Here is a 9,072-nt window from a genome sequence, read left to right as displayed (position 1 = left end):
GAATATGACAAAGTGATGTTGTACCAGACCTAAGCTCGACCTTTAAGGGGACTGGCGATTTCCACTTCCTTGCTCTCGGACTCCAGCCACTGTGCTGTGAGGGAGCCCAAGCAGCTGCAGGGAGAGGCCCGTGTAGAGAACTGAGGTGCCTGTCCCAACTCCTGGTCCCAGATGACAGTCCCACCTGCATTCCTGGCCCACATCCAGCATCCACTTGCAAGACACGTGAGTGAGCCATCTTAGAAGTAGATCCCCCAGGCACAGTTGAGATGCCCTGTTGATACTCAGAAACAGAGACGAGCTGTTCCTTCTGAGCCCTGGTCAAACCACAAAATCATGTGCAAACAAATGATTGCTGTTTTAAGCCTCTGCGTTTTCGAGGGGTTTGTTACACAGCACTAGCTCACTGACATATGCAGCCTCCATTATTGAGCGCCTACCACATGTCAGCAGGCACTGTGCTAGGTGTTCTGTAGGTACTACCTTGTCAACTTGTCACATCAGCCTCATTAGAGAAGGATTTCTAGATGAGGAAGTCAAGGCTTGGGGAAATTAAACGACCCCATGCCAGGGCGCACAGCTAGTAAGTAAGAAGCTGGCTGACTCCAAAGACCTGGCAACTCACTTGTGAGGAGCCCAGCTCCCAGCTCAAAACTCTGCAATCTTTCAGGCCCAGCCGTAGGCCATTACAGGGGTTTTACATGCAGGCCTCCAGGGGAACACTGCCCTCTCCACACCAGACTTGGGGCACAGCCAGGGCGCTGCAGTCCCTGAGGGGAGCTGCAGTCAAGGAGGCAGGCCCCCCCTGGCTGGCCGTAGCTGCGTTCCTAGCCCAGGTGCCTCCACGCCGGGCCTCTATCTTGGGGGCTGTCAGCCGGAGCCTTCCGCAAGTACGTCTGCCAAGGCCTCCTTATTGGTTTCCATGGGGAGACTTTGCTCTGATTCAGTACTTTTCCACTGCTAGCCTTCCCCCTCTCTTCACCCCCAACACGCACGCAAGTCCAGAAAACAGCGAGAGAGTTGTGTTGGGGGTTCCCTCAGCGTTGAGATGAGTCCCCATCTGCAACACATCTGATCTCTTGCCTGGCGCTGTCCCGTGGGGAAATGGAACACTGGGGGAGCTGGCACTTTCTCCTCTTGCTTATTTCATCCCAGTAAGTGATTATAGACTTGACTGTTACTCTCATTTTGGTTTGTTGTCTTAATGGACTGCAGTGACACATGGCAGCCAGCTTCTGACAGCTTGCTCAACCCACTTCTCTCAGAGCACTTGTAGAAAGAGCCTCGCAGTGTCCAGCTCTTCCCTGGACTGGCCTCGGTGCCCCTGCTCCAGGCTGCCTGGCAGCCCAGCTGGTCTCTGCTCCCTGTGCCCTGCACCCTCTAGTTCCAGGGTCACATCTCTTGTAATCTGACTCCAGCCACTTGTGACAAAGCTCCCATTGTGACCTCCAGAAGAGACTCCCTATTTCCGCTTCGGAGCCTCAGAACTTGCAATAGTGATGAGCGTGGCCAGTATTTATTGAATGCTGGCTAAGGTCTAGGCTAAGGGTTTTACCAACGTGATCTCATGAAATGAGTTCACACATACTGTACTTACAACAGCACCTGGACATAGTAAGGGCTCAATAAATGGTGCCTGTTTCCAGCCGAGAGTACTACTGGACTCTGTCAAGTACGTACTATCAGTCATCACTCCCGTTTTGGAATTGAGAAAACTGGGGCCCCGAAATGGTTGAGAAAGTGAATAATAAGTAGTGGGGCGGACCTTTCCAGGAGGCAGCCCTGCCTCTCGGGCCTGTTGTGTGAACTCTACTGAATAAGAAACACAGTTCACAAAGGCCGTGTTTTTGAAAGACTTCCATTAGAACACGTAGTTTAAAATGTAGAAGGTTTCACCCTGGCTGGTGTGGCTCAGTGGATTGTGTACCAGCCCGGGAACTGAAAGGTCACTGGTTTGATTCCCAGCCAGGGCACATGCCTGGGTTGCAGGCCAGGTCCCCAGTTGGGGTCATATGAGAGGGGACTGATCAGTGTCCTTCTCTTTCTCCCTCTCTTCCCCTCTCTCTAAAAATAAATAAATAAAATCTTTTTTTAAAAATGTAGGATTCAATGCTTGAAGTAGCAAGTTTCAGTGGCTTAGAGATATTTTCCTTTATGTTATTAGAAACCAAAATTCAGCTGAGTAAACTTGAAGATCTAATTGGTTTTAGTAAGTGATTCATGAGTAGGCTAGCAGCCCATCTAGCAACTAGATGGCGCCCCAAGGGGCGGTACGAAACGGAAGGTTTTTGTAGGAAGAAGGGTGAGGGGCAAGGAAGAACGTGTTTTTCTATTAACAGAAAAAAGAAAGGATTATTTTTAGACCAGAACATCTCTTGGTGGGGAGTGGACTGCCTCTTCTTTCTATGGGGGGTGTGGGGAATGGAGCGGGCCCAGGTGACAGATTATTTTACTGGTGCTTGACCAGGAAATTCTTGATTGATTAAGATTACATTTCTGGGGGAGATTGAAACTGCAGTTAGTTCAGGTAGTAAATCTAGGTTTGGTATCATGGGCTTTTAGCACAAGTGATGCCATTTGGGGCCTGGAATTATTCCTTTTAACAATGTAAAACTCCACATTTCAGAAAGGACTCCAAAAAAATCATCCCTCTGTGAATGACAGTTCTCCTCCAGCACCACCTAGGTGTGTGGGTTTAATTCTGTTAATTCACCCTTTTCCCTCAATATAAGTAAGTCCAAAGTCTGCCGTGGGTAGGAGAGGTCAGTGTTCCCTTTCAAGTGCCAAGAACAATAACAAAACTGTCTTCTAGACCTTCTCCTTTGACCTAGAAACTCTTTAAGGTCAGGCTCAAATTACTTCTAGCTAATTTCACTTCTACAGGCTGCAAGGTTAAAGTAGTTAAGAGTTAAGAGCAATAATTAAGAGAATGGGCCACTCCAGGAAATAAGGTAGCTGTGTGACCTTAGACAAATGGTTTAACCTCTCTGATCCTCAGTGTTCTCATCTGCAAACTGAGACCAATACTAGTACCTAATTCATGGGACTATTGCAAGGAGTCAACGAGGTAATGCCTATAAGGCCTGGACAGAGTTCTTGTGATTACTAATTACCAGCGAGACTGACCAATTAAGAATTACCAATCTTAAATGAGAATCTCTGCTTGGAGAACCTCCTGAGAACCAGCCCTCCCTGGGGCATGATCCCCGTTCCAGCTCAGTCTAACTCTTCCAGTCTCTGAGCCAAAAAGTTCCTGACCTTCAGGAAATATCAGAATCACCCACAGAGCTTGTTTAGTATGCGTATTCTTAGAGCTGTCTCTTCAGGAGTCTTTTCCAGGTTTGGGGTGAAGCCAAGGGTTGCGTATGTTAGACCAACACCCCAGGTAATTCTCATTCAGAGACTAAAACACTGCCCTAGACCAGGAATAGGCAGACTTTTTCTATAAAGAGCCAGAGAGTAAACACTTTGGCTTTGTGGGCCAAAGGTCTCCGTCACGACTGCTGGACTATGCTACCGTAGCACAAAAGCAGCCGAAGACATTAAGTAAATGAAGGGCTGTGACTATGTTCCAATAAAACTTTATTACAGAGACAGGCAGGGGCCAGATTTGCCCTGTGGGCCACGGTGTGCCAGCCCCTGCTTTCCGCCAGCCTGTCTCTCTTCTATATATAACCAATAAAGACACAGACATGGGTATAAAAAAATGATATTTCTTTAATTTAAAATCATGACCTGGAAAGAACCAGTCAGTTTAAGCAACCCAGGCTTCCTTCTTCTGTATATTCAATCGACACAATATAGGCTCAGATTGCCAACCCCAGAGAAAAACCAAATCAAATCGAAAATCCTCAGGAAGTGCCTGCAGCCACGCTGCTGGAGCCATCACAACCCTCGGAGGGAGATGCGCCCTGGCTGCCAGGGGCTGCTGCTTTCCAGCCATGCTGAGAAGAGCTTTTTCTTTGGCCACCCAACCCCCTCGCAGGCCTGCTTTCTCTCCATTGCTCTGTAGCTGGCCCTGCACATGTCCTCCACAGAGAGATTGGCAGCAAGGGAGTCACCTCCCAACTGTCTTTGGGGGCACCTTTCCGTGACTGCAACAGTGGAGCCGAGCAATTCTAAATGCACGGGCCCAGAAGGGCAGCACCTTCTTTGTTTGGCTGAGATCTGGAGCCTTGAGCTGTAACCGTTAAGTCACGTGTGGTCAAGACACCAGCAGCAAGACGGCAAACTTGGGAAATGGTCTGAAAGTGCAAGAGTCTCAGAAATCGATTCAACTGATTTCGCTCTGAAAATGGAACAAATGCCATCTGGGTAAACTCCCCGCAAACGGGAGAAAGTGTCGGGACAGAACAGGGAACACCACCTCTCAGGACTCCAGAGTCTGTGTGCTCTCCCGCAGCACAGAAATCAAAGGTCCCACTTCTTAGGTCGCGACACTCCCACCGCAGACATTCAGGGCCAGCAGGCCTGCAGATTCACCCAGCCAGCCAGTGGGGTTCTCTAAAGAAATCAAGGCTCCAAATAATGTGTGAGGGTTGTCCAGGGTGTGATGTGGAGCAGGCTCCCCCCTCTCCAGATTTGGAAATGTGCAGTCAGTGGAGAAGAAAGGAGGAAGAGCATGGCCAGAGTGGCCCTCAAGAGATCCTGGAGGCCTTCCCAGGAGGGGTTTGTGGACAGAATAAATACAACTGGCTTGAAGCAAGGCTGCTGGAAGGAGCCAACAGGTCGCCACAGACCCACTGCAGTGGGGCAACAAGTGTCCACACTGGCTTGCTTTCTCTAACATGTACAGCACCCAAAGCCTGAGGCTTGACCTGAGTCAAAAGCTGATGGGACAAGCCACTAAAGGGCTGTCCGGGACGCAGTGGAAGATCAGGTGGTGGCCAAACCTTCCCCACCACGCACAGCATTCCTGTACCCGGCGGGCCATACCCTCAGTGTATCACAGAAGCAGCCCAGGGACCCTGCTGCGCACGGAGTGAGAAGGAAAGGGCACGGGCACTGAATGGAGTCCCCTGAGAACGGAGGCGCAGTGAGGGGGAAAGGGTGGGGTTTCTCCTCAGGCCCAGTCACTCTGCCTCCCACGGGAGGAAGGAGATATCACCATGCTGCTGCCATCACCGCTGTCGTTATCTTACTCAAAAGATGGCACTTGGGGGTGGGGCATTCAGCACAGACACCCCACCCCTTGCTGTGTGGCTGTGTGACGATTCCCCAGCGAGAGCCTTCCTTACAAGTGTCCTGACTGAGCCTGGGTCATGTCACAAGCCCTGGCTCATGACAACACGCCTTCCATCGCCAGCGCCTGACTAGTCTTCGGGTTCTTGACAAGGCAGCTTGAACGGTGGGGGTTGGAGGGCTTGGGTCCCAGCATCCCAGCAAGTTCCTCTTCCTAGTCTCCATTCTTTCTCGACAACAGTGGGCCTCCTCAATGTCTATTAAAGAGGGAGCTGTCCACGTGGCCGGCCCTAACCAAAGGCCAGTCACAGAACCCACTTACAAGACCACGGTGTGTCATCCAATCACAGCAGAAGGCTGGCCCAAAGCCTGCCCTCACTGGATGATGCTGTCTGGCTGCCCATTCTGGGCCATCTGTCCAGGGTCCGAGGTGGGGGCAGGGTTGGGCGTGTTGCTCTGCAGGTAGCGGCGGAAATCTTTGATCATGGGCCGGAGGACCTGGATGAGGACGCTCAGGGCCGCCTGGGTACCCTCCATGGCCTGGGCCTGGCGCTCCTGGGCGCAGGCCTGCACCTCCTGCGAGCGGCGGATCATCTGCAGCAGGTCGTTCTGCTGCTCCAGGTGCTGGGCGATCTCCTTCACGTGCAGGTTGGTGACGCGCTGCTCCTGGATCAGCTTGGCTGAGTTGAGGGCGATGCGGCTCTTGAGAGCCTGTGGCTTGACGGAGGGGTCAGCGTGCTGGGTGATCATCTCCACAGGGGCCTCTGCCGGCAGGGCTGGGGGGGCTTCGGCCGTGCAGTACTCAACCACTCCCTCTTCCAGCGTGTGATAGGTGGTCTCCGTGGGGACTGTGGAAGAGCAAAGGCAGTGGCAGGTCACTTTCTAGAAAGAGTGAAGCTGGCCAGTGGTGTGGGGAGGGAGCCCTTAAGACCTATGCTGGGGAATTTAGGCCTCCTATGGCTTTATAGCTATTCATGTACCTAACAAAACCTAGACTCTGAGGAGTTTTAGAATTTTATTCTCCTTGGTAACCAAAGGGTCAGTCCCAGATCTGGCAAAAGCAAAGATGCTAATGATAATACCAGCCAAAAATCTGGAGCATGTGCTATGTGCCAGGCACTGTGCTAAGTAAGCCCTTTGCACTCATTGGCTCAATGGATCCTCACGACACAGAGAGGTAGGTAGGTCCTGTTGTGTTCATTTTCGGAAATGAGGAAACAGACTCAGAAACATGGAGTGACTTGCCTAAGGTCACACAGCTTTTTTCAGCAGGTGCAGGAAACAAGCCCCAGTCTCCCCAACGCCATTGTCCATAGTGCTCAATACCACTCCACAGGGCTGCTTCTGGCTAATAAAGGCAGGGCCATGTGCTCCCCGTGGTGCCAGTACACGCAGGCACCTGTCTGCAGGGGCTGTTTGTGGCCGCACTAGTCCTACCTCCTGCAGTGCCTTTTTGACAGGTGGTCTCATTTAGCCAAGCAGAAAAGGGGGAGGGATGGGGGTGGCGAAGTACCTAATAAATGCTTCCCTATCTCCTTGATCACCCCGGTCAATGGAATACCTAAAGGTCCTACCTGTTCCAGAACAGCGATTGATTTAGGCCAGTGTTGGGTCCCCTGTCCCGCCTCAATATCCTTGAGAAATATGGCACCGCAGGGGATGGCACTCACACCTAATTCACCAAAGCCCCGCTTAGAATCAGTGATTGGTACAGCTCATAACCCAGCACAAAGAAGCAGTTAAACAGATACTGATGAAAACCCTTATCTGAACTAAAAAGTTCAACCCAAGCTAGCTCCATTGCTATTCACAGTTGAGAACTTTTGAAGGGGTTCTCAGTGGGCTGTTTGGGCCTCCCTGCATAGGGGAAAAAGTCAGTCTTCCCCACCTTTCAATGTCTCCATCAACTGTGAGTCCCCAGCCCAACCAAGAAGGTCCCTTTCTCTTCTGAGTTCTTAGGTTCTCCCAACCGACAGTGCAGTTAATCATATATGTCTTATCTGTCCTACTAGACTACAACAGGCCTCTGTCTCAGACACCTTGGCAATCCCAGTGCCAAGCACAGGGTCTGGCACAGAGGAAGTGCTACCGTTTGGTGAGCGAATGAATGAGTAGATTGATACCAGGAACCAAGAGGTTCCTCAACTGCGCCTCATGAATGTTGGCCACACCGAAACCCCCGAATGTCTCTGTCCAGAATCCACACCTAACTTGGGCATCACCATTCCCATCTGTCCATTCATTCAACAGACATATCCTGCCTGCTACTATGTGCCAAGCCCTGTGCTAAGTCCTGTGGGGATATGAACATGGTCTCTGCCTTCGAGGACCACACAGTTCAGTCATGGAAATGAATGGTAGCAAAACACAGTTGAGAGCAATCCAGCTCATTAGAAGTCCAGACTGTGTGCTGAGGGAGGCCCAGAGAGAACAAGTTCACTTCTGTCCGGGGAGCTCTTGGAAGGCCTCATGGTCTTCCAAGACTCCTATCTGACCTTTGACCCTTTACAGTCAACCTTCCCCAGGCTGCCCCATCTCTTGGCTGGCCCTTCCCATTTAGGCACGCTGGACTGAGCAGGAGAGGTCACTCACTCTGTGTCAGGGTGACCGTGGCTGCGGCTGCAGTAGCCGGGGGTCCAAGGGCCACGGGGTGGATCTCTGTGGTACTGGGCAGGCTGATGATGGTGGCCTCGCCCAGCAGATTGCAGATGCGCTGTTGCATGGGGGTGAGCAGTACCGGGGCTACAGCTGGGCCTCCGCCACTACTGCTACCACCCGTCCCTGGCCCACCAGCTCCATCTTCCTCAGTGGGCCCTGAGGCCTCACCACCCTCCACAGCCGCCCGGACCTGGGCAACCTTGCGACGGACCTCGGTCTTGAGGTCAGACCATTTCTTCTTGACCTCAGGCAGCTCTCTGCGGCAGGTGGCCACAGCGTTAACCCTTCTCAGGATGCTATGCCAGGCCGCGCTCTTGGCAGCCAGAGGGACCCCGGCGTTGAAGTGGTTCACCAGCAGGTGCTTCTTCAGTTCCAGCTCCTCCACGATGATCTCCACCTCTCTCTCAGAGAAGTTCATCTTCCTCTTCTTAGCTGGGACGGCCATGGCCTCTCCCTACCCCTTCTTTTTGAAGAAATTATAATCCCTTCAACCGTCCAATTCTTCTTCTCTTCTTCCTCAGCCTCGCCGCTCACCCACCCCCCAACATGAGATAGGCTGGGCTTGCCCAAGGCCAAGCTCCAGGTCTTTGGTAACCCCCCTTGTTACGCAAAGTGCGTAGGGCCCAGCGCCGACCTGCCCAGCCGCTGCCAGCCAGCTGCGTAATGGCTTCCTGAATCTGCCTCTTCCGCCGGGGTGTGCGGAGATCCGCCTACTTCCCCTCTTCCCGCCTCCCAGCGCTTCACCAGGAGAACCCGCCCTCCCAGTTGGTCGCGACTCAATATCAGGTCGCTCACTGGTTCTTTTGATCTGTCGCTCAGCTACAGAGCACGCCCACTTACTGGAATTGGCCTCATTGTTGGTCTAAAGGTGTGTCTGTCGCTACAGAGCGCTCCGCCCATTGAGTCTTTATTAACTTCCAGTGAAAAATCGTTGTCGTTCAATCATCAGTATTACTATTATGCTATTAAATTCAGCTATTTTATTGGTGGCATAGGGAATTACATTATCAAAACCCGGCCTCCTGATGATCCCTAGTGCTTTCGGCTTGAGCCGTTAGCCAATTAATTTTTAATTCCACCCGCGGACGCAAACTGGTTTGAGCTGCAGCTCACAATTACTCCTCACACAACTCCTATTTTCCCACCGAAGACTACGACCTCTTCTTACACGATCTGTCTTCCCATCCTTAAGATTCCGAAGTCTAAACAGAGTTACTCAATGGAAACTGGACA

At 51.8% G+C, this 9,072-nt stretch overlaps 1 protein-coding gene across 1 annotated transcript; it reads right to left on the bottom strand.

Annotated features, from left to right (window-relative positions):
* Window positions 1-3,648: 3,648 nt before the first annotated feature.
* On the bottom strand, window positions 3,649-8,505 carry NAIF1 (nuclear apoptosis inducing factor 1). The gene is made up of 2 exons (XM_024562377.4): window positions 7,774-8,505; window positions 3,649-6,029 (listed from the first exon to the last, which is right to left on the bottom strand). The coding sequence occupies exons 1-2, from the start codon at window positions 8,282-8,284 to the stop codon at window positions 5,557-5,559; spliced, it is 984 nt and encodes a 327-aa protein (XP_024418145.2). The 5' UTR covers window positions 8,285-8,505; the 3' UTR covers window positions 3,649-5,556.
* Between the last annotated feature and the right edge of the window lie 567 nt (window positions 8,506-9,072).

The sequence above is a fragment of the Desmodus rotundus genome, chromosome 1 (genome assembly GCF_022682495.2).
Source record: "Desmodus rotundus isolate HL8 chromosome 1, HLdesRot8A.1, whole genome shotgun sequence".
Taxonomy (NCBI): domain Eukaryota; kingdom Metazoa; phylum Chordata; class Mammalia; order Chiroptera; family Phyllostomidae; genus Desmodus; species Desmodus rotundus.
The sequence above is the reverse complement of the archived record's forward strand: the minus strand, read 5'-3'. Positions and strand labels throughout refer to the sequence as shown.

Coding starts and splice junctions, on each gene's coding strand:
- NAIF1 (XM_024562377.4), bottom strand. CDS start 8,284: ATGGCCGTCCCAGCTAAGAAGAGGAAGATGAACTTCTCTGAGAGAGAG. Junction 6,030..7,773: donor CACGGTCACCCTGACACAGA/GTGAGTGACCTC, acceptor GCTCTTCCACAG/TCCCCACGGAGACCACCTAT.